General features: G+C 40.9%; 1 protein-coding gene across 1 annotated transcript in view; it reads left to right on the top strand.

The window, feature by feature from the left end:
* Positions 1 to 431: 431 nt before the first annotated feature.
* Positions 432 to 24,729, top strand: part of LOC114057566 (probable cation-transporting ATPase 13A4) — a 40,590-nt gene continuing 16,292 nt past the window's right edge. Inside the window, exons 1-17 of the mRNA XM_027883991.1 lie at positions 432 to 499; positions 8,243 to 8,416; positions 10,260 to 10,397; positions 12,630 to 12,700; positions 12,793 to 12,873; positions 13,575 to 13,644; positions 14,468 to 14,602; positions 15,015 to 15,087; positions 15,723 to 15,854; positions 17,039 to 17,209; positions 17,636 to 17,793; positions 20,543 to 20,731; positions 21,042 to 21,103; positions 21,828 to 21,978; positions 22,495 to 22,575; positions 23,268 to 23,421; positions 24,458 to 24,569. Of these exons, the coding sequence (XP_027739792.1) occupies positions 437 to 499; positions 8,243 to 8,416; positions 10,260 to 10,397; positions 12,630 to 12,700; positions 12,793 to 12,873; positions 13,575 to 13,644; positions 14,468 to 14,602; positions 15,015 to 15,087; positions 15,723 to 15,854; positions 17,039 to 17,209; positions 17,636 to 17,793; positions 20,543 to 20,731; positions 21,042 to 21,103; positions 21,828 to 21,978; positions 22,495 to 22,575; positions 23,268 to 23,421; positions 24,458 to 24,569 (2,015 nt within the window). The 5' untranslated portion in view covers positions 432 to 436. The remainder of the gene's footprint in view (positions 500 to 8,242; positions 8,417 to 10,259; positions 10,398 to 12,629; positions 12,701 to 12,792; positions 12,874 to 13,574; positions 13,645 to 14,467; positions 14,603 to 15,014; positions 15,088 to 15,722; positions 15,855 to 17,038; positions 17,210 to 17,635; positions 17,794 to 20,542; positions 20,732 to 21,041; positions 21,104 to 21,827; positions 21,979 to 22,494; positions 22,576 to 23,267; positions 23,422 to 24,457; positions 24,570 to 24,729) is intronic.

Genomic DNA, 24,729 nt, shown 5'->3' with positions numbered 1-24,729 from the left:
AGCAATGCCTATTTGCTTTCTTTGGACACGCTCCTGGTCTCCAGTGATTCCATAATCTCTTGAATAAAAAATACTCCCCTCTTACCCTCCCCTAAAAGTTTCATGCCAACAGCACTTGCTTGCACCTATCAGAGTTAAATGACCCAGAGTCATATTGTGGCAAACACTTGTGAGATTGAACTTTTTCTATCTTGCAATGTTATAGAGTGAATTCTGCACATACTCTCAGAATTGCAAACCTCCAGCAACAGAATGGAGGGAGGAGGGATAAATGTTACCTGCTAACCCCAGAGAGGGAGGAGCTCCATACTTCAGACATCAGCAGAGTTATAAGGAAGTTGTGTACTCAAAGCACTTCTTCAATGTAGAATTTCAAGCACACTATGCTGAAGACCTGTCCTGAGGGTGCTCTAGAAAGTCTCCAGAGGGTCATTTCATGGGGGAAAGTCCTGCCAAGAACCATTATGCACAGCTTAACCAGGGAGAAGAGAATGAGATGGTGAGTTTTATCTATGTCTAGGTCTTTCTCTGCTTGAAGTAGAAGGTGGTGTATGTTCTGCAACAAAATGCTACAGACTGTAATTGAATTGACTAGTTGGGGTGTTCCTGTAGACAGAACAAACAGTTAGAAAGGGATACCTTTTTTTTTTTTTTTTTTTTTTTTTAGCAGAAAGAAAATAGTGTTGGTTGTGTCCACTGGATTTAACTGCTTATCCCCTCCAACAGGGAATGGCTCAACAGATTATTGATGTGGTGTTACAAATTTAGGTGGAAGTGCTCTAATATGAGCTTTATGGATGGTTTAGAGTGGTGTCCCTAACCATTTGACAGCTGAAACTCCAGGGTCAGCTCCCCTTAGGGAACTGGAAGCCTTGGCTTTTTCTGAAATATAGAAACATGTGTTATGTTTGCATAAATTATTGGCATATGTGGTCTATTGAATTGGCAATACTATTCCAGCCTAAGCACCTTTATAAAGCTGGATTCCTGAACACAGAGCTACCATATTTCTTTCCAGAGTTTCCCAGGGAGGAATATGTCTGCATGCATTTTGTAACATGTGGAAGTAAGTCTTATGCTTACACAAAGTATCTGATCTCCTGCCTGGCACTTCTCTTCAATAATAACCCCAGTATACGATTGAAGTGAATGTGGTGTTTCTGAGCTTCTTTGGCATTACAGCGTGTTATGAATCAGCTATTCACATGGATTCTGTCCATCTGTTAGAGATATCAGATCCATAATGCAGCTGTACAACAACAATTCTCATACACATCTGGCAAATTCAGCACTTCTCAAAATTCCTGTGCTGAAAAGCCATTGTAGCTCTGCTGTGACCACTTGCAGTATATCTTGGTGTACAACAGCCCCAGCAAAGCTATTGAAATACAGTTATTTGCAAATAAACATGACTGTTCACTTTCAGAAACCCTGGAGAAATCCTCAAAATCTCCTTGCTGAGAATTCTGTTTTAGTGAAAAAGGGACTGTGTCATGGGAAAACACGGACATTTGTTATTTCTAGATATGAATGTAGATTTTCAGACAGCTCTCCCAGCCATACAGGGAAAGAGAAAGGCCACATTTTGTGTAATGCAAACCTGGGTAATCTGGGATGTGCTGGAGAATGTAGTAGAGGGTCACCCAGCAGCATGAACTGAGCAGTGCAGGGAGCACAAGGCTCTGGCTCTGAGGGTGGGGACTAATTAGCTCAGTGCAACACAGAACCCAACTGGCTCTGCCACCGAGTTACTAAACTGCTGGAGGCATCTTGCTCCTGGCTCTAGCCCTGGTGCCAATGTACCACTGATCCACAGCTCCAAACAGCTGCTGGGTCTGTGTTAGTGCTCCACCCTGCGTTGTTGTTCTAGGACCATCAACACCCTGTCATGCTCTCACCGCTGTTGGCACTGCCACTAACAATGCCGGAACTGAGTTTGAGCCAATTAGATTCAAGTGGATTGTCTGGTTCTGTGTGCAGTCACACTATCAAACTCTCAAGTCCATTTCCAGCTGAGCACTACTGGGACACTCAAGCTGTGCTTGGATGGAGCCAGTTATCCCAATGTTCTTGTTTCTCACCAGTATCACAGTGAGCCCATGTGCCCTGAATTGGGTGCTCGGGAGTCTGCACTGTGAATCTGACATTTGAGTCCGTCTCCACTGTGAATCCAGAGTGTCTCACAGTTGCCCTGCTCTCTATGTCTGCAGTGAACGTGATCAGTGCTCATTCACCTGAGATTCTCAAATGGAAATCAAAGAAAAAGACTGATAAAGAACTTGAGTAGTAAGTGGAATTTAAACCATAGCCAATTTATGCTAGATTAGGCAAGAATGCACTTGTGTTTGCTACATATATGTAAGAGAGAAAAAAGGTATGAGTATGAGAAAGAGGAAGATATCCATGAAGGTGTATGAGGTACTGTAAGAGGATGCAGAAAAAGTCCATGTGTCTTTAGAAAAGGAGAACAGCTAGTGTGTGTATCTGTGTGACAGAAAAAAAAAAATTAATATGTAGGTGAGAACAGGTGTGAAGAAAGAGACAAAGAAGACTCTGTTTAAGCAGAAGAGTAAAGGAGAATACATGAGATAAAGATTGTGTGCAGATGTTCTTTGTTAAAGTAGTGTATTTTAAATTACTGGCAACCACAGCAACTGGCAGTGGCATGTAATGTCTCAGTGACCCTGCAACATCTTTTTTTAAAATTCAAAGCCATGAAAAAGATTTTTGACATTGTTTCGACAGTCAGTTTAATCCACCTGAATCAAATCATTAACAAGCAGTTCTTGACTTCTCAAACAAAATCAGATCACTTGGTGTAATAACGTAACAGCTGACATTGTGTGGATGCCAGTTCTTCCAGAGTAGAATGGTTCAAGTAATTTTGAGAGCAAGCAAGTAGTTCATTTGAACTCTGGACATACAGTGCTTCCCTGTGTTGAACAAGCTGTCCAATCTGCTGAGGAAAGTTGGGGATCTCTGATGTGAAGAAATGCTTTAGGACAAGAGGGCATGACCTTAAGCTGTGCCGGGGGAGGTTTAGGCTGAATATTAGGAAGAAATTATTTACAGAGAGAGGAATCAGACATTGGAATGGGCTGCCCAGGGAGGTGGTGGATTCACCATCCCTGGAGGTTTTTAAGATGAGACTGAATGTGTCACATTTAAGAGTAATCACTCTGACTGGGTAGGAAATCTACCCTGTATGTCCTTGTGTGTGTCTTTGGGATTACCTTATGTGGTCGGTGAACATTTGCTTGAATGGAAGTTCACTCTTCTGGTATGCAGCTAAAACTTAGCAAAGTATATTTGGAGCATGAGATAAACTCTCTCTCTTTCTCTCTCTCTCCGTAACCATTTGTAGTACCAGAAAGATCTAAGTAGTGTGAGAGCACTCTGGACACAGTAGCTTGCCTCAGAGAATGCTATCCTTCAGAAAAATCTACTTGAAGGTGTTTTTGAGAAGAAGTAAATTTTTGGTGGAATAAGAGGAGGAAGGAAAAACACAGCTTTATGCCCTCTGCCAATTTGATGCTCTTCTCAGTACAGCTTGGGAGTAATCATTCACTTTGCACAGACCCTAAGGTGTGAAGCTTAAGTTTGCAGTGATAGACTTCGACAGGCTACTGCTTCAGGAAGAATTTGCCAGAAGCCTGTCTAAAGCATGTGTTCCCCTATGGCTTTTGGCTGAAGGAATTGAGAACTGCAGTCAGCTGGTGACCCCCAGTTTACCGATGCATACTGGCAGCTATCTGCCTCCTGTGGGATGCCAAAATTGTGAATAAAATCTGATACAGGAATTTTAAATATATTGAGTTGGAAAAATTTAACTTTTAAAATTAAAATAGAATCTGAAGGGTACAATCTTGTTGCTAATGGAATAATAATGAATGTTGCTACTGCTTTCAGAGGGAACAGAAAAAAAAACCTCTAATGAAACAGGTTCTGGTTGGTAAGAATGAGGTTCAGTTATTAAATTCCTTGTGAATCTTAACCAGTCTTTCAAGTCTAATCCTATTACCTGTTGTTATAGAAACAAGTTGTTCCTAATAGGATACCTGGTGTTTGGGTTACCAGAAATATGATCGTTCACAGCCATTGTTTAGGCTCCCTGCTGGTAGCTACAGGCTTTGTTTTCAACAAAGAAGAGGGTGTCTGAATTTGTTTGATTTTGCATTTAAATTCTGCTGAGAAGATGACCTGACAGCTAGAGGCATTTTTCTTTTTAACAAAGTAACAAAGACTTGCTGGACACCAGAGTGATAAGCCCTTGAATGCTGGCTTTGTATGATTGTAAAAGAAGCTAAGAACCTTTCTTGCCAACTGAGCAGGTCTGGCAGCTTTTTCTGTCCAATAATCCAGGGTCCCTCCCTAGACCCTTCACTCACAAGTCAAACCATTTTGTTACAGTCACTCTTCTGACTGTTGGGAGTCTCAATAGAAAAAGGATATTTACAGATGAGGAAACAAAGTTTCACAGTACACTACAATTTATTAAAAATTGTTCTACAGAGATGAGATGAGTACTGTATACCAGCCTATTTTGTAGAAATTATCACCTTCTATCAGATAATGAGAAGTCCTTTGGAGTCTTACATATCGTTAATCTTTGCTTTGTTTTACATTATATCTTAGTCTGGTGCACTCAAGAACCCAGGTTATTTGACTGTGAAATGTTATATGTGCCAAACACAGTCAATGAACTCTAAAAACTTGCTCAGACACTAGAGAGATTGCCAAGGTGCAAACCTGTATTCATCAGACCCCTCTTCAAAAGAAGCATGTCTGCACCAGCTCAGCCTCTGTGCGCAATGAAATAAAATGCAACAGAAGTTGTTTCCTTAACAACATAAAACCAACCTGACAGACGTATTCTTACTGGAGACATCAACACCAGGACTTCTGCCAGTCTTGAAATTATTGTTTGCCATAGTTGACATGCATTTGCTTGGAAATCTTTGTAGTACAGGCCAAGTGAATCCTGAATAAGCGTGAAGAATTTCTAAACTCTGATTACTATAAGTCATCCATGTGGCTGAATAAACCTGCATCATGTGTGTGCCTGTTCCTACCTTCTTCATGCACATTTTGGATATCTCTTTTGTGGGTCTAATATTCACCTTTTTTTAGAGAAGATAATAGTTTTGAGAATTCTTCTAAAGAATTCCAATGTTGACTTATTGGACAAGTGAGAAGTCTCTGTTTCAACAAGGACTTATTCATGTATTAAATTTTTTTTATGAATGCAGCATTCATTGCTATAATCCTTCCAACTGAAATCACAGGGTCAGGAAAAACTCCTCAACCTAACAGAACATTCTGTTCTGAAGTTAAGTATTGAAAGGTTCCGGCTCAGGGAACTTTGTCACAAGAGAGGTTTGGAACTCAGTCTATTTCCCTGCCTGGCTTTACTTCTGAATGATGTGACCCAGGTAAACAGCTCCAGACATTTCCAAACCGTGGGAAATGCTCTTCTTTGGCTTTGACTTTAAATTCCTTCATGAACACCCAGATACAAAACAGCAGTTAACACATCTGAAGTTTATTCTTTCCCAGCTTACTCCTTGTAGAGCTCCTGAACAACTATATTACGAAATATCACATTTATCAAGACATGAACCAAAAAACTTGAACAAACTCTTGTGTTTATACAGCAGGTCATGCCCTTGATGGGTCATAACAGCTCATTGGTATCTATCTATCTATCTATCTATCTATCTATCTATCTATCTATCTATCTATCTATCTATCCATCTGTCTCAGGAAAGTCCCTTGTGGGAAGCAGAAAGATCCATCACACAGTGTAATTGTATCCTAAAGACTGTGGCCTTTTTTTTCCCAGATGAGCTGTTTTCCTTGTTTGCTTCTCTTCTATTTTTCGAGATAAGGAATACTGATGCATGCTTGGTTTTGGGAAGTGCCTTGAAATCTACAGATTCAAATCCCTTTTTAAATGGAAACTGTTCTGAAACAAAAAGGCCTTAAAATGTATGCAGACTTAGGTGGACTTGGATATGTATTTTCATATATCGATGCATGGTTTCCCAGGCAGAAAAATACAGAGTCTGTACTAGGTCTGTGGTTATGTTGTCATACCTTGCTTGGGGAATCACTGAGCATTTCAGTGGAGAAGAATAATGCCAACAGAAGATGATCCCGATGACTGCTAATCACATGCAGAGCACTCAGCTTCCCCCTGCTTAATTTTATTAGCTACAGCCTTATTGACTTCTCAGATGTTGGGTGTAAGACACAAAAGTTGAAAATTAAAGGAATGATTCACTGGCAAAAGTAAGATGCACATGGCAGCAATCTTGTTCTTCCCCACCCTGACATTCATGACCATGCCAATTTGAAAATATTGTTCCTGTTATTCCAGGTCCAGCCATACATTGAATGAAGTATGAAGGCATATTCTTTTAACAGTTCTTCCCTTAGGCATCTCTGACTTCTTGGGAGTTCCTTTGCCTTGCTGACAAGCTGTAAAGTCTGGATCCAAGCATTTGAATCTTGCTAGTATTGCTGTGAACAGTAAATTCACACTGTTCTATGTGTATGTACTATTTTGAATGCTGGTGCTGACACTTATTCTGTAACTTCTTACTTAAGGATACAACTAGAAAGAGGAATGGAGAGCCTTTACCTGTTTATGGGAATAAGAATATTAATAGCATGACTGCCACAGCAACTACCTTCTAGCAACCTTGACTATCTACTGTCCTCCATGGGCTTCCTTCTGTCCACTGCAGGGCTGCCTTATTCTCTTGGTCTGCTCAGAGATTATAGAAGCGTTTGAAAATTCTCTGTGTGCATCTCATAGGTGGTATAACCAGGTCCTGTGCAGTGCAGGCCACTTCCCAGTGTAGTTTACTGCATGTTTTTCCCCACAGTTGCCAACTTCCTCCCTTTAGAAACCTCTTGGAGGTTACCTAGGATGACAGAGTGTGATTTTTGGAGAATGCCATAGAGCAGGTGTGCCGAGGCAGTGTGTGGAACCTCTGGGCAGGGCCTGAATTTCACATAACAAGCAAAGACACCAGCACAGAACCCGGAATTATGCATTACTCATCTTGCAATTACATTGCCTTTTCTTCTCACCTTATAAATGGATCTTGCAATATCTATGGCTGCAGATATCTGATCTTCAGAAACAGATTGCACAGTTGCTGCAGATATACTAAGAAGAAGGAGATGGAGGAACTTTAATCCTTATGTTAGCAAATTCTCCTGGTCACCTGATATAATTGCAGCCTTGCAATGTCCCATCTTAGCACAGGCTGGGTCTCCTCTATAAATTCACTGTATACATTTCATTTCATGTTTACCATGTCCCTGCTAGCAGTACTGAGAAGAAATTTGGCCGTGGTACCAAGACCTGCAGCTCTTACACTGTAATGCTGACAGTCATCCCTTTGAAGTTTTGGGCAAGTCACCTTTCCTCACTGTAACCATTTCCCCAGCTTTAAAAGTGGAATAATAATAGTATCCACTCATACAGCTACAATAAGTAGCTTCTTTTGGCCCTCTGAACATGTAAAGCATTCTGCAGGTATTCATTAGTTGTTCTTACTAACAGTTATTATTATGTTGGGCCAATGGTACATTGTCAAGCCCCAGATTCCCCATACTGGAGCTATCATGGAGGATGGTAACAGCTACAAAGGCTGTGTCTGTGCCAAGTTGTGCACAGCAGCTCCAGCTGGTGCAGGTACATAGTGTCTTTCATTCAGCACCAAGCAGAGACACTGGTTGATTCTCTGAAGTGTATGTGCATTAATGCAGGGCAGCAGCAGTGCTTCTGATGCTGAAGCTGCCTCATCTACTGCAGTGGGTCTGCACCCATCACTCACCTTCCCCTGGTGTAGATGTACTTAAGTTCTTCCCCTGTCTCACCCAGCAACTTTAAAAAAGCTGATCAGACAAATATTTATTCCTAACTTGGGGTCTAAAGGTTAGGACCTCTATATTTTTCTATTATTCCTGCTCATGCATACACATAACAATGTTTCAGGCTGAGTTTCATAACTACTAGATAAAAATATTGGTCAGGCTACAGCAATACAGATTTTGTGAAGGTGGATGAAAAGTTTTGTGGAAGAGGCAAATTTTTTGTAGTCATGTTTAAGATATGTAACAAAGGGGAAGGTATAGTATTCCAGGCATTTCTTTAGGACAAATAGTATTTTAAGTAATTTAATAGTAATTTAAATAATAGTATTTTTCCCTTGTCTTTGCTGTACAGGACATATTTGGCTACAAAACTCAAAGCTGCCGAAAGGCCTTGTGCATTACTGGATACATCTTATCCTGTGGGGCTCTGTGGTTGCTCTTTCACTGGAAGCCAGAGTGGAATGTGTGGCTAAACTGCATCCGGTGCAGCTTGGAAGAAGCAGATATTGTTCTCCTCAGAACAACAGTAAGTGCCTACTTTAACCTTTTGATTAGTCCTTAGGATATAGTTCTTTGGAAGAAAAGTTAATTGAAAGCAATATAGTTAGCCAAATCTCTTACATTGCTGGTTTCTTTCAATAATATTTTATGTGTACCATCACTGATCTAAAGAATTCTCAAGTATTCCACAAATTATGTGTATGATGATGCTTGGAATGGGTGATAACAGCTGATCAGACAAGCTGCAAGAAATTGGGGTGATAAAACTTGTAATATCTATGCTTTCAAGATGGTGTTATTTATTCTTAGTCCTTCCTCCTCCCTTCTACCACCTCTGTGCTTTCTACGCTGTAATTCTGCGCTCCAGATTCTAAAGCATCTGTTTGATTGGCAGTGTCCAGCAGATCCTTCCTCCCTCCTTTTTCCCAAACTTGGCTGTCCCAGTGAAGATGCCTCTCTCTGCCCAAATTTACCTAGTGAGCCAAACTAAAGGTTTGTCTAGCTCTGTTCCCAGCAGTGTCCAACAGTGTGTCATGAAGGATCAGTGTAAGGAGGAGGGTAAGCTTAGGTTGTTTGTTTCCTTGGCTGTATGTTTCTGTTTTCCATCAGCCCTTCACCCTGTCCAGTAAGCTCACAGTCCTGCAGTTAATGCTTTCAGAGCTGTTATGGTTTGCTAGTAGTTTCCTAATGCAGGTTCCTCTCCGCTGAGGACTGTACTGAAGCACTGCAACATATGAAAACCCTGATTTTATTTTATGGAAGCTACTGCAACAGTAAAGGAAGCAAACTGAAACTGGATTCTGAATCCCAGCTGAGCCTGAATATTCCAGGAGCTGGCAGGGTTGCTTTACTTCCAGAAGTTTGATTTGTTCTGCTTCAAACATTCCTGAACAATGGCGTTTTCAACGTTTGCAATTGAAAAATGGAACACTTGGTACCACTGTGTTTGAGCTGCCTTCTTAAATTAGCAGGGAAGTATGCCGTTAAAATTCCAGGTTTTAAGCATCATAGATCTGCCTGTTGAATATTTTATAATGAAACAATGTGCTTCCTAACAAGCTGGGGGTATGTTTTTCATTTTTAAAACAACATATTAGGTTTAATAGCCCTTTATCATCTTCAATTCAGTTTGCATTAATTACTTAATCTTGTGTGTCATTTTAAAAAGATTTGCCATACCAAGCACATCTCAAATAAACGGCATCTTAAATGATCCTTTATGTAATTAAACAAGAATTGAGTTATATTATATGGTCTTGTTATCAAGAAGCTTTCTGAAGCTTTCTCTGGGCATTTGAAAATTTCACCCAGCAATTTCTACCGACAACTGCTATTAGGCAGTTCCAAAGTTAAATTTGTTTTATAAAAAGTAGGAAGATTATGAACTCAGTTTGTGTTAAAGGCCTGTCTAAGATACCATAAGGGAGGTATGGTGTTAACATGCTTCTTCCAATGAAGTATTAACTCAGGAGTGACTGTGAGAAGGTATTGGCACTAAACGTTTTGCAGCACAGCACTGTGTTCCTTTTGATCTTCCCTTTACAGTATGGTCACTGCATCTCAGATTGTCCTGTCCTGTTTGCTTATCCTAGATCATGATCTGGGTGTTCACCCTTATCAGCCAAGCACCAGACCTGTGGTCATTGAATTATTTGCAGTATTGACATTTTGACAGGACAATGGTTCTGTTCCCATTCTGCTGATTTTTCTATCATTCACAAGTGTTGTGAGTCTACTATTGGTTAATCCTTTCAAAAAGCTATGGCAGTGCTCTAGAAAGGCCTACGATAATCGTTCTCTCCAAGGTGATAATGAGTTTGTTCTGGTTTTGGGGAAAATTGTGACACTCCTCTTTTATACTCCTTTAGGATGAATTTCGAATTTATTCTCGTGAGACTGTGACGTGGATCTCTGCATCTGCATTCATCAAAAGTGGATCAGAGTATCCAGCCACTGCTGAGGAAGACTCAATCTTCAACAAAGCCATAATGAAGCCAAGTTTTCAAGTAAGTAAAGTATTCCTTGCAGCATCGGGGAAATGATGGCAAATCTCAGCCACACTTCATGGAGTGAAAGTGAATTGTGAAACCTATCCAGCTAAGAAACTTGCAGCTTGAGGATCACAGTGAGCTGTGGAAAAACAAGATAGATTTTGGAGAACTGTACTCACCTCTTTAAAAACGGTACTCACTCTGAGGTGGGTCATGAAAAAAGAATCCTCACTATTTCTGAGAGAAAACCTACATTACAAGTAGGAGAACTTCAGGACACTTGGGTTGGCAGTGAAGAATCAGAATTCCAAATATAAAACTCATTCCTGGCACAAGAATCAAGGAATTTAGGGGTGACTGTATATGAAGGGAAACTGTAGAGAACCTAAACAAGATGCCACAGTAACATGAAAACAAGGATGAATGCAGCCTGTGGGGAGTAGAACAGAAAAGTGCCTCAGCACAGCTGCATCAGTATTTCCAGAAGTGTTTCATTAAGACATTTTGCTTCCTTGCCTTTGTATGCACCAATCTGGGCTTTAAAGTACATTTGCTAGAGTCTGATCTTGTGCTGTTAACTGTTCTTGTAAACATGTATCCTGGTCTCTGTCAGTTCCATAGCTTTGAGATCCCAGTTAGGCACTGGGGAGAAGGTAGACAATTAGTTGATCCAAGCAGATGACAAGGTCCCTCATGAGTTGAGTAAATGTAATTATCCCCTGTTTAGAACAAATACCAGACAGTTCAGTTATGTGTCCTGCTTAGCTTTACATGTTAAATTGATGTGAGCAATAGTAATGTAATGATACATTTGCTAATATCTGGCTCTTGATTATAGATACTAGATCACTGCACTGAGGAATCCATAAAAAAAATCTATTTCCCTTTCAGGAAATAAATTTCTAACTTAATAGATTTCTTTTTATTTCTACAACAATTTTTAATAATTATTTTTATTATAAACCTAATTTTAGCTGAGCAAAGCTGATGCTGCTATTTGTACGGACATATATTAATGTCCATAAGAAAGTTTAGTTTCCACTAGTTTAATCAATGGGCACAGTATGAAGAAAGTTGAGACTGGTCTGTAACATTTTTCAGAGGATTGAATTAGTAACATAAAAAAGTCAAATATAGCCTCAAATAATAGGCCCTTTGAATTCATATCAATCAAAACATCTAGATAGAAATGGCCAGATTTGAAAGCAGCAAACAGCAAACAGTTTAATCCTTCACTAGCAATTCCAAAGCCCTAATTATAAGTCAATTATAAAGCATTTTTGCCATTTAAGCTACCTAAGTCTACAGAGTTATATGTAATGCCCAAGAGCTGTCCAAGGACCTGTTCTGACAGAGAGCTGAGTCCCTGATTTCCCACTCCAGTTTTTAGCATTGCAAACATTGCAGCTCCTATTGCATGAAATCCTGACTCCAGACCTCTTAAGTTAACGACTGTGGTTACAGCTCCATTTTGAGACAGCGTGTGAGTTGTGTACAGATTTCATTGGCCTGTAATAATGCTTATTGCACTGGGTAGTCCCCTGGTATTGCGCTGAGAGTCCCCTGGAGCTGATTTCTTTATTGCTAATGTGTACAGGTATATGGCCCTGCCTTCTGCCAGCTGATAGGAAGCACCATTATCTCTAATAGGCTTCGTTACTGTTGCACAGGACAGGACAGACTCCTTTTGCAAGTTATAAATGACAGTGTGTGTTCCTAATGGATAACTGCTCTGCGAGGGCTTACCATTAGCAGTGACTCAGTATCCTGGGATGGCCTTTCTTATCTGTTGACATATCTGTTCAGCTAAAGGGCTCAGCACCATACCTGGAAATGGCCCAAAGCCCCCTGCTTTCCTCAAAGCCAGACAGAAGATAAGGGATTTGTTGGCTGAAGACAGGATTTACCAACTGTCCATGTACCCACCATGGCATCAGTGATCTCTTCCATTTGTGCTGTGAAATGAGTGAAGACTTTTTTCACAAAAGTGGGAGAGATGAACACTGCTTTGCACTTGATTGAGGATTTCTAAAGCTTACTGGAACCTGACTGAGATGGGGATCCCACTCTGTAATTTAACTAGAGTTAGTGTATGCAATCCTGTCTTCTTCCCCTTCTTGTCCCCATATAATTTGCTTTATCTCTACTTGACCCCAGCGAGGATGCCTAGCTGAGACACATGAGCAGGCCTGGGAGAATTTTTGTTTGCTATGTTGCATGTATTTTTGTCCCTGTCTTGTTTTGCAGGTGAAAACTATCCAAGTACAAAAAATCCGCTATATCTGGAATATCTGTGCAAAACAGTTCCAGAAAGTTGGGTGAGTGCACTGCACTGGTTATACAAGCCTCTGAGGAAGTTAAGCTTCTTTGTGAATAATGTCCTAAGGAAGACACTCCCTTTATATTTTAGAGTCCTAGAAGACCACCACACTTGTTCAGCTATACATGCAAAATTTGGTTCTGGTCTCACCTGCGATGAACAGAATATCAGGTACACATTATAAAACATGAGTACTCAACATATGGGTTTCAAAATGTAAATTCATTGCTCTTGATGTACTTTCCAGTAGTTTTTTCTGTATTTAGTAATATGCACATAATTGTAGGTGAAAGAACCATGCATGCACATATTGAATGAAAAGGGCTAGAGAATTTTGTGTATTCCTTGTCAAAGTTTTTGAAATGATTCAGTATTCATCACCGTTACTGTTCTCAATCAGGAAATAACTATGTTCTATAACTATCTTTAAGCAGTTCTTATTTGGAGTAAGAGAAAGTCTCTGTGAAACAGTGCAGATAAGTTGTGTGTTTGCTTCTTCAGTGGGGGTCCATGTAATTGTATTGAACTTCTAAATCAACTAGTCCTGGTCATTGAATTTATTCTCATAAACTACTATTTATTCTCACTAAACAAGTTACAGAATGTGTATTCTTAAAACCACTAAACAGAGAAGTGATCTTCAGTTGATTGAATATGGAAATGCAGCTCTCGACCTTAGCTCATGTTAAATCTTACATTCAAATCACTCTTAACTTTTTTCAGAATTACTTGGTTTTAGATTATTTAATTTCTTGAAGACCTTCACAGCCTTTAAACTGGGATTAATGTGAGCTTTCAGGAATGTTGAAATCTACAGTTTCTTGAGTGATATTTTCACTGATCTGTAAGTGATGTGTCTTTCTCCCATACAGGAGAGTTATATGTGGGCCAAACACTATTGATGTTCCAGTGATCCCAATTTGGAAACTACTCATCAAAGAGGTTAAGCATTTTTTCTAAGCTGCTTGGGGAGGCAGAACATACATTTAGTTGATTCTATATCTGAATTAGCTTCCCACTACTCCCTTAGTTACATCTTAGTTACAAAAGGCAAATCCTTTTTTCAAATCCGGTTTAAAGCTGTTCCATGAAATCACCATAAATTCATTTATTCTCCATTGTTCCCTATCCTCCATCCCCCTGCCGGTATGGCTGGTTGGTATTTGTTTGTATCTGTGTCCTGGGAGCTCATTGTATTGTCCTTATTAAGACCAGTGAATGTTTAGAGGCTGCACTGGAAATCAAAACTTGCAGGCCAGGGCTGTCTCTTAATCAGCAGAGATTAAGTGAACAGCAGTACCTGGTGCATACCCACAGCTGCAGAGAGATACAATGAGCTCATGACTGGGCACAGCACCATGTAAAGCACCAGCATCTTTTCAGACAGGAACTGGTTATATGTGGCCAAAACAGGGTGTTTGTGGAGATGTGCCTATGGTATGTAAGCTCCATGCTCACTGCACAACCTGCTCTTCTCTCACCTTTGTTATATTTCTTGTAAGAAGCAAACAAAGTGAGGATGGGACTGAGTCATTCACATCCCAAATAGCATCCTATTGGTCCAGACTATCTGGTCCTTCTGTCAGATGGAAATGGTTTAATCTGATCAGACTGAAGTCACTGCTTAGAAAATTAGAAAGGGGGCCAGAAGACACAACACTTAAAATCTTTTATTCCTGCCCTTTTCTAACAGGATGGACTGTCTAGGTATACTGGTACAATTTAAATGTGACCTGCTCTTTACTATTGCTGTCTCTCCAAACAGGTCCTAAATCCATTTTACGTGTTCCAGCTGTTCAGTGTGTGTCTGTGGTTTGCTGAAGATTACATGGAGTATGCTACTGCCATCATAATCATGTCTCTCCTCTCAGTATTTTTGACTGTATACGATCTCAGACAGGTGATACACCTCACCTTTTTCCACAAGGAGAATTTATTTCTAATGTCTGGGAAAGGCCAGGATGTTGCAACATGCACACAGTGCTATGAGAGTTACTCAGAGGTGTAGTTCCATGATGTTGTGTAGTAGCAGGTGCAGTGACCTGGCCTCCTAGTCATCATAATCTCTGTGAGGTACTTTACCCACATCCTCCCTTCCCCATTCCAGGGCTTCCCTTTGTGACCTTTTGTTACACCTTCTCCATAATTAGGGTGGGGAATTTCTTTCTCAATGTGACTGTATAATTCCTGGTAGGGCCAGACCTGAGTTTGAGGCCTCTCATAACCACAAATAACAAATGGAAATAATTGTTAGTGGGTAAATTGCATCATGTAAGATGTAACACTTTTGTGTGTTCTCCTTTAATTTATAGCAATCGATTAAACTTCACAGTCTGGTTGAGTCTCATAACAACGTCACGGTCACTGTCTGCAGAAATAAGGAAGGTGACTCCTGCACATTTCTTTCTTCAGTGTGTTTTGGTTTTATAACAATTTACATCAAACAGAAGCGTGTATGGTATCAAATTTCTTCTAGAGCAATTTTGCCTTCTGTTTCCCAGCTCATTTAACTTGTTTCTGCACATAAAGTTAATTTGATAGAAGTACGTTGTGGCACATTAAGCATTAATAATTAAGTGCACCCTTAGCAAAAAATTGTCTGGAAAACTAAAGTAATTTTTCTGAAATCAGTGCTGACATAGCCAAGTACATAGCCATTGAATGGCTGTGAGTCCACCTAATTGCTCCATGCAAAGTCTGTGCATTATCAAAGTATCTAAAGCACAATCCAAAAAGATGGAGTCAAACTAAGAAACGTAAATCCAGGCTTCTTCAGTGTGTTGGAGCAATAACCACTGGTTGGGCTCCTGGGGAGATAAGAAGGAATTCTGCAGTTGGAACTGATGCCTAGGCTTTCCTAAATATTGGAGGTTATATACTTAGGTTCTACTGTGTACCTTTGTTTATCAGCCATTATAAAGAATTAAGAATCTATTCAGCAGGTAGTTCCTTGTAATTTTTTTCGCCTTACCACAGGGAAATACATGAAGCATAAAGTTTGCATAACATGTCACTTACAGATTTGCAAGAGCTGGAATCACACCATCTTGTTCCTGGAGATATGCTGGTTTTGAAACAGGGCAAAACCCTTTTGCCTTGTGATGCCATCTTGATCAGTGGGCAGTGCATTGTAAATGAAAGCATGCTGACAGGTACAGCTCATCCCTCCCAGGTTTGCCGTCTAAACATCATTATAGCCTCATGGTTCCAACCAGTGACACAGGGTATATGATGTCATCATGTATCATCCTTACAGTGAGACACCCTTACTCTGGCCTAAAAGGGGATTCTCAGTTGTTTGCTATCATAAAGCCTAAATTGTCATCAGTTGTCTAAAAAGACAAGATGGACTTTAGGAGGGGCAATTCATCCTCTTCTACACCTCTGGGATGCAGAATTTAGGAAGAGATCCTCTAATTAGAATAGAGAGAGTGGACAGTGGAGTGAGCAGGACACGAGAAAAACAGTAGATGTGAAGCAAAGTGTTTCCCACACAGGGCCCCCAGTCCGTTCAGGCTTCTAGGGTTCCTGCCACTCACTCTGAATGTCCCATCACTGCAACATCTTCAGCCTGTGGAAGTGTTTGTTTGGTCCTTCAGAGACTTAGCTCCACATCCATTCATAGCAGTGGAGGGCATACCAGGTGGGAGAGTTCATGACAAAGCAGAATTTTAAGTGCAGGAGGTATTCATAGTTTCTTGTCTTTAAATTTGGTCTAGTCTGAATCAAACGGAAACCAATAGTTTTGAAAGTTCATTTAAATGACAAGTTCTGGAAACCCCTTGCATCCAGAAAGCTTCAGCTGTCAGAAAATAATTAGTCTTCATCACATTAGTATCTGCTTTGACATAAACAGGGTATTTGTCACCTGTCAAGCATTGAGCTAAAAGTTCTCCTTTTTACTAGAGAAGGAAAAATGGGAATGTCATGTTTAATCTCCTTGAGGGAATAGTTAGTGACCTGCACATGAGGTTCAAACCAGGTGAACAACTTGTGACCATCAAGCGTAGTCATGCAACAGAAGTTCAGGCTTCTTTTCAAATCTGTATATCTACAGCCAGGGTTTGACGTCCTTGGACTGCTTTCAGTTCTCAGACTTACAGGAAGCTGTTGTACTGATGCAAAGGAGAGCTCTTCTCTGGCAGTCTGTTTGTTTGCTAGGCTTCAACTCTATTCACTCTGTAGATGTCACAATGTAAAAGTCAAATTTCTCTAAACTGGTTTCTCTAGTAAATACCTTTGACTTACAACCTAGATATCTAGGTACTGTACTTATTTGTACCTCTGCAGGTTGTTTTTAAGTGTACTGCAGTTTTCCTTATCTAATCTTTCCTAGGGGAAAGCATTCCAGTAACAAAGACCCACTTACCCCAAGCTGATAACTTTAAGCCCTGGAGAACGTACTGTGCAGAGGATTACAAAAAACATGTCCTCTTCTGTGGAACAGAGGTCATACAGACCAAGGCAGACGACAGAGGAGTAGTGAAAGCTGTGGTGCTGCGGACTGGTCAGTCAACAGTTCAGTTTGCTTTTCCTTTCATGAGTTTTCTTGCTGCAGTCTTATTTAATGTATCCAGTTACATTAAAGACATTAATCTAAATTCACAACAGTCAGGTGGAGAATCATTACCCTGGGCTGGGCTAAGCTATTATGCATTGTTTCTCTTTGCTTGGCATAACTTTTACAAGAACTACCAGCTTATGATTACAAATGAGAATTTTGCTTTGCTTCCAAGACATTAAAAAATTCTTCCCCTTAAGACAAAAATAACTTTTTTCTATGTTCTGTAGATTAGGTCACATACACCAAAATGAAAGATCTGGGTCTTCTTTCATAAGCTGCAGAAACTGAGTAATTTTGAAGCCCTCCATTCTTTGTAGAGAATTTTTGGAAATGTTTTCTCCACAGAATGATTTTAGTTTGTCTTTCTAGGTTTCAATACAGCCAAAGGAGATCTGGTGAGGTCCATTCTCTACCCTAAACCGATGAACTTCAAGCTGTACAGAGATGCCCTCCGGTTCCTGATGTGCCTCATAGCATTTGCAGCCATTGGAATGATCTACACAATATGTGTATTTGCACTTAATGGGGTGAGTTACTAAATGCAGGAGAAATGGTCACAGTTTTAAGGAGATTTGAAACTTGAGTGACATCATAAGCATTTATATGTAAAAATTTAGTCCTTGTAGCTCCCCTTTTTATCTTAGGGCATTTTATAATGCAATTGGATTGGCAACAGTACACAAGCTTTCATATATTCAATTCCAAGGTGCCAAACCCACTGCTGGCAAATCCTATGCAAGCCCTTCATGCCTTATCCACAGTTTACCACTCTGTAAGAACCTTTTACCGACTTTTTTGTGGTGCTTTTTTTTTTGTAAATTCCTAGAAAAAGCACAAGTGAGTCATGAGTTAAATGGGACACAGGCTGATATCTCATTGTGAAAAGGCAACTTTCCAGAAACTTCAGTTTAGATCAAAGACCCATCTATCCCTGCCCTCTGTCTCTGAGAGTAACTGATGTCAAATGCTTATGGAAAATAGTTAGGAAGGAGGGAGACTACAGAACAATTCTTCTCTGGTGTAGTCTTCTAACTTCTTGAAGAGAAAGGTTTAGCAGCTCAGTAAGCTGTCTTTTGTACCTGGATCATCTTGCTGTAATAGTCACTGAAAATCTGCCCCAGGGAAGTTTAATCTATTTCTGAATTAATTTGTCTTGGACTTGACAGCACCTGTGGCAACGATTGCCACATTTTCATTATGTACTGTCCAAAAGTGTTCTTAAAGCTGCTCTCTGAAATGCTGAAGGCACTGTAGGTTTTTGTTTTAAATGGCCAGTCTTCGCGAAAGAAGAACCGGGGAAGGTCTTTCCACCTTCCAGCCTGCGCATTGGATTTTTTAGGTGAGACACAGTGTGCGCGGAACTGAGCCCACCCTTTAATCCTGAGGTTCATCTGCCGGGGCCAAGCGAGCTTGGACGGTGGCAGCGAGGTCCTCAGGACGTAGATGGATTGCCTTACGGGCTAACGAACTCCATCTGCTCGGGGAGTGTCCTAACCGGGAATCGAACCCGGATCTCAGCGTTGACAGCGCTGCAGTTTAGCCACTGCACCACCAGTAGCAAATAGCTGTTTTCTGTTTAATGTTTCCTGTACCAGTTATGAACTTAAGAGACCATTGGTCACCCCTTCAGCCACCTTTCTTCCATGTTACACAGCCTTGAACACTACAAGTGTAAACGAGATTCCTGAAAATCACCGATGTTACAAAGAACTCTCTGTTTTCTTCAGCTTTTTTTTTTTTTTTTTTCTTCTCCATATCTTTGTATAGTCATTTGGGGGATGATGGGGTAGTGAAAGGGAGATAATCTACATTTAGTTATCACTCAGCTTAATACCTTTGAGAACACTGGTGAAATAACTTTGCAAAGGCAACTATCCTGTATCAGTTGAGTCACCAACATCTCGATGTGGAACTAAGACTTACTGTGTTTGGAAGCAGCAAGGGCCAGCTATTCCCTGGGGGAGGCAAGCCAGGAGCCGGGGGTAACCAGAACACAGATAGTTCCCTCACTGACCAATGCACAGTCACACAGTACCTGAAGGTGGTGAGGAGAGCTGGGTGCAGTTAACAGCCCATCAACAGTCCCAGGCAAGGCAAAGTGGCAAATAATCTGGGTAGCACAGTCAGAAGCAGAAGAAAATGGGGACAAGAGATAAGGCTATAACACACATCTTAAGGTGTCTGTCCATGAGAGTGGGCCAGAAGCAGGTACATCTGCAGAATGGCTCAGGCAGGGACTAGCAGCCCAGGCCTGAGCTTAAATGGAGCTCCTGAACCCATGAGCAGAAGGTGTGGATGGAGGTGAGGCTAGGGAGGGTAACTAAGGCCTATTAGTGCACCTAAATCTCTAAATCTCTGGAGGGTTCACCTGAAACCCTTCTAAAACATTTAACTCATTCTCATGCACTGAGATCAATGTAAGAAATAATTATGCACTGTAAACAGTATTTCTGAAAGTTTTTAAGCCTTGCTGATTCAAAACTTCTTCAAAAGCTTTCAAGAAATCATTTCATGCCTTGATAATTATCTGTCAATGTAATGTCCCAGTCCCGAGTTGCAAGGTTGATTCTGTAATTCAGCTCTTGAATAATTTTCTCCTGGGGAATAATTTACAATCAGTTGGCTCAGAAAATTATTTCCCCCTAGGAAAGTGTGTTTAAAACTGTATGTTTAAGAATGTATGCTGGAGCCTGCTTTGCAGTATCCCCCCATTTTTTTTTAAAGTTAGCTTCCTCCTTATAATATTTAAAATGCATGCTGATGTTATCTCAACTGCTGAAATTGTCTTGTCAGACTAGTGTAATATGGAGTCAAAGGATGTACTAAATATTTTCTTTTCTGTTTATCTAAAGGTGGGTGGTGTTTCATTCTAACATAAAATAGATAAAAATATTATCAAATTTGTGCCTTCTGTGGATAGAGACAACATCAATGTAGAGATAATCAGAACATGATGGCAATTCAGCACATCAAATGCAACATGATTTGTGGTCCAAGTTTCAAGCTCAGAAGTAGTAACAGTAGACCTCTGGGATGGTTTGCAAGTCTTTCTGAACTGCAAATTGGCTTTAGTGTGCTGTGTCTCAGTTCTGGGACCCGAATTTGAAACCCATTCAGTTCTTTAGCAGTGAGTAATACATAATGTACCATGACCAGAAAATGGTACAGCCTGAGGCATCTGCAGTGGAGGGGAGGAGGGATGAAGAGATCTGCACTCGGTGTAAGCAACACTCCTTGCTGCTCTCTTCCTGGTAACTGCCTTTGTTATTATGTCAGGAGGAAGCAGGAGAGGTGGTAAAGAAGGCTTTGGATGTTATCACTATTGCTGTCCCACCAGCTCTTCCAGCTGCCTTGACAACTGGGATCATTTATACCCAGCAGAGGTTGAAGAAAAAGGGCATCTTCTGCATCAGCCCACAAAGGATCAACATGTGTGGACAGCTGAACCTCATCTGCTTTGACAAAGTAATGGCTGTGTGGTGGTTATGCTGTTATTGGTAATGGGAGCTGTGCTAGGGGTGGGAGAGTACGGTATTTGGTTTCCACTGTATTTTAGAAACACGCTGACCAATCTTGTGTACTTAAGTTTTTGTTGTCTGAGTAGAAGCTGTTGCAAATTCTTGTTTTTCTAGGAATCTAGGAATTGCCTGGTAACCCTTTTGCTCCACATTGTGCTGGCGTTTTCTGGACAGTAACTTCTTAAAATAAGTCTTGCTTTTTATTCCTCTTGGACCTCTCATGTGGGAACTTAATTTAAATATACATTTTATCTTAGACTGGCACCTTAACAGAAGATGGCCTGGATCTTTGGGGCTTGCTGCCCTCTGAAAGAAACTGGTAAGGCTCCTTGACACACCACTGGCATTTAAATTTGGTGGGATGGTGACAGGATTCTCCTCCTAGACATATGAACAAATCTGAAAGACAGTTAACGCTAAAGAGGAATTCGAAGCTCCTCAAATTAGATTTTCAATTTTATTTTTATAAACTCTGGAAAATGAGTTTGCTTCATCCCAGGGGTCCTGCTCCGCATGAAAAGATGCAACCACTGTTGTCAGTATTTGGTACAGCATGTCCAGGCAGGTAGTCTGCAGTAGACATGCTATGTTAGATCTCAGAGCTGCAGTGTTGCCCCAACCCTTTATGACAGGAAGTCACTGTTAACCATGAGATTGACATTCAGTTCATTCAGTGGCCATGATTTTACCCACTTACATTTCCAGAAACGTGCATGCACAAAGATGCTCAAACTTATATCAGTTTCAGAACTCAAGAGTCCTTGCACAAGCCTCAAGGAAAGTATTTTAAAATAATCTGTTCCTATCCATCCCAACAGACTACTTAACCAGGCAGAATACACCTATTTTGAGCATGTGTATCCCAGATTTAATAGGTGCTCAAGAAATAGCTCATGGGGGAGTACAAGTCCTCAGAATATGCTTGTGGTCTGACCTCAGGATGGGATTTTAACTGCGCTCAAATTAGGATTTTTTTTTCCCCTGTGAGTCATATGCTGTTTGGTATTCTCTAATAGTAATTTTTATGTTCTTTTCTGTGTTAGCTTCCAGGACATTCACAGCTTCCCTGAAGATCGCAACCTGCCTTGGGGCCCAGTGTTCAGAGCAATGGCAGTTTGTCATTCATTAATTGTGTGGGAGGGCAAGATCCAAGGAGACCCACTGGATGTGAAAATGTTTGAGACCACTAACTGGGTAAAGCTGTGCTTTGTTTTTATGCAAACAGTGGCAGGGTGTTTTGGTGGTTTCAAAAAAGAGAAGTGTCCCAAGCCGTCTCGTGCAAATAGCCAATTCCCACACAAGTAAAACCCAGAAGAGATACTGCATACTCAGGCTTTTGAAGGAATGTTCCCTGTTTCTGCCTAGAGCTTTCACCTAGAAGTACTTTGAGCACTTAGGTCCTTTGGCTGGGAGTGGTGGATGTCATGCAAACCACACTGGCACAACAACTCTGTCTTTGGCTGCTGCCAGACAACAGGAAGTCCCAGATGTGTCTCACACACAGATTAAGATCACTTTTACAGAGCATGTAAAAGACTTCTGCCGGGTTTGAACCAGGTACAAGACTTTGACATTTGTTAGAGCTCTGTCAATGTGGAGATATTTCTACCATCTTCAGGTTTGAAATCACATACTCTAAATAGATCCTTGAGGTTCTTTTCAGCTATAGTGGTGTTGTGATCTGAAATATTTTTGTCTTTCAATACACAGGTGATAGATGATTCCAATGGATACCAGACTGAAGGATCCACACATGCCACGGTTGTTAGACCTGGACCTAAAGCTACCATTGTAAGTTATTTGCGAGATTCACATCATTGATCAAGTTAAACTGTCAGTGTAAGACTTACCTTTCATTATAGAACTGCTTGGTTGTCCTAGTCCAAGAGAGCTCTTCCACACTTCATCTTTCCTGTCCTGCCTGCAGAGAGATTGCCTTGCTCTCTCTGATTACAGACGCCAGAGGGAGCTTGCTGCTCACACCAGAAGAAGGGGAATACTGGATGACAGATTGTTCAGCTCAGGGATTTGCCTGTCCTGGTGGCTCGACACTCAATCCAAACTCAGCTGAGCAGTGAAGATCTCCAAATGCATTTGGGAACCCAGTGGAGTCTGGTAGCTGGTGTCAGACCCTTGCTGGTGACATACACCAAGGGGGTTGCTTTCAGACATCCATTTTCCCTTTGCAAGATCAGTGTAAACAGAAGCTTGTTAAAAAAAAAAGAGGACTAGTGAGTTCATTTCAGTAAATTACGTCTAATTGTCTGCTAAAACTATCAGTGAACTTTTCCTACTGCTTAAGGTAACTATTTATGTACAAATTTAATTTCCTCTTTACATACCAGTCATTTCTGTCTAAGTGTGACAAATCAGCCCACTATACATGGTTAGCTTCTTAATATGGCCCAAAGGACAGACTAAAATCTTTTTGCCTGAGTTTAAAATCCTTGCTGCAGTATATAATCCACTTGCTTTTCTCCTAGGCCCCAGTGGAAGGAGTTACCATTTTACACCAGTTTCCGTTTTCTTCATCCTTACAAAGAATGTCTGTCATTGCTCAGGAAATTGGTGGTGATCAACAGGTCTTCACAAAAGGGGCTCCAGAAATAGTAGCCATGCTATGTAGAGCAGAAACAGGTAACTAACATTTATAAATGCTTCCTAGAAACACATATGTGTAAGTGACTTTGGATGGTGAAGTGGAAGGTCCAAATGAGATTTCTGTGTCTAAGACTTGATACTTCAGCCCAGGAAGTCTCTGTTGTGCTCCAAGTCTAAGGCTAAGCTCTCATACAGCCCTTCTCAGCAAAGAAGGACTGCTAAGAAATATATGTAATTACCAACTCTTGTACAAGGACCTAAGGGCAACATGACAGAGATGCAATAATTTTCTTATTGAGCAAAGTTCAGTTCAGCACTGTGAAGGTTTGGACCTGGCTCCCTGCCAAATGCCCGAAAGTTAGGACAGCAGCCCCCTTCCTCCCTCCTTTTTTCCCTTAGGTTAAAGGAAAAGAAACTATAAAAATTAAAGAACCCAAAGTCAAGCTGCTTATGTAAAAATATATCTATATTTACATAAATTATAGTTATGTATAGTTAATATGCTATATACACAGTAAAAGGGGGTCCACCCCCCCCCCCCCCCCGAAGGGATAGGGAAAGGGAAAAAAGGGGATGAAAGGGAACAAAAGGGACACTGAACAGGTATACTAGATCAAACTATACTAATAACTAACAAAACAGATCTCACCACGTCCCTTAGAACAGCAGGATCAATAGTCACAGCCAGCACTCTCCAAATCTCCACGTGGTAGGACGGTGGACTCTGCAGGCCTCAGCCTACGATAAGCGAGACCAACGCAGGGACCCACTGTTCCCAAACCTCGCCGGAAGAGAAGAGAGCGAGGTCTCTAATCTCCGACTTATTTATACTCTGGTTTACGTAAAAATTGTATGGAATACTGGGTACTTGGCTACTTCCTTGGTTACAAACTGGTCACCAGGAAGGCCTAGACTAAAACCATCACAAGCACCTTTCCTTGATGTCCTTGGCCTACTGGTAAACTCTAGGTCTACTTGCCCTTTGGGACATAAACCTTCCCTGCTCCAAAGCTTCCTTCTACTAGAAAGCGATCAAGTGCCCTGATGAACTGTCTTTTCCTCTTTTGCACAGTCCCATCAAACTTTGAAAGCAAACTCCTGCTCTACACGGCACAGGGCTTTAGGGTGATCGGACTGGCATGGAAATCTCTACAGACAGGGAAGCTGCCTACTGCTCTATCAAGGTAAGCCATAGGCTGCTGCTTCCGGCCACATTCAACCATGGGCTAGCGATGCCTCACACAGTACCATCACCACAACCTGCCAAGAGCAGACTTGTAGTACAGAGTTTTGTTAGATTCAGGACAGAGAGAATCTGATTTACATCTGGATAAAGGTCTGAGA

Source organism: Empidonax traillii, unplaced genomic scaffold (assembly GCF_003031625.1).
Source record: "Empidonax traillii isolate 1590-97213 ecotype Southwest subspecies unplaced genomic scaffold, ASM303162v1 scaffold138:size3245559, whole genome shotgun sequence".
NCBI lineage: Eukaryota > Metazoa > Chordata > Aves > Passeriformes > Tyrannidae > Empidonax > Empidonax traillii.
The sequence above is the reverse complement of the archived record's forward strand: the minus strand, read 5'-3'. Positions and strand labels throughout refer to the sequence as shown.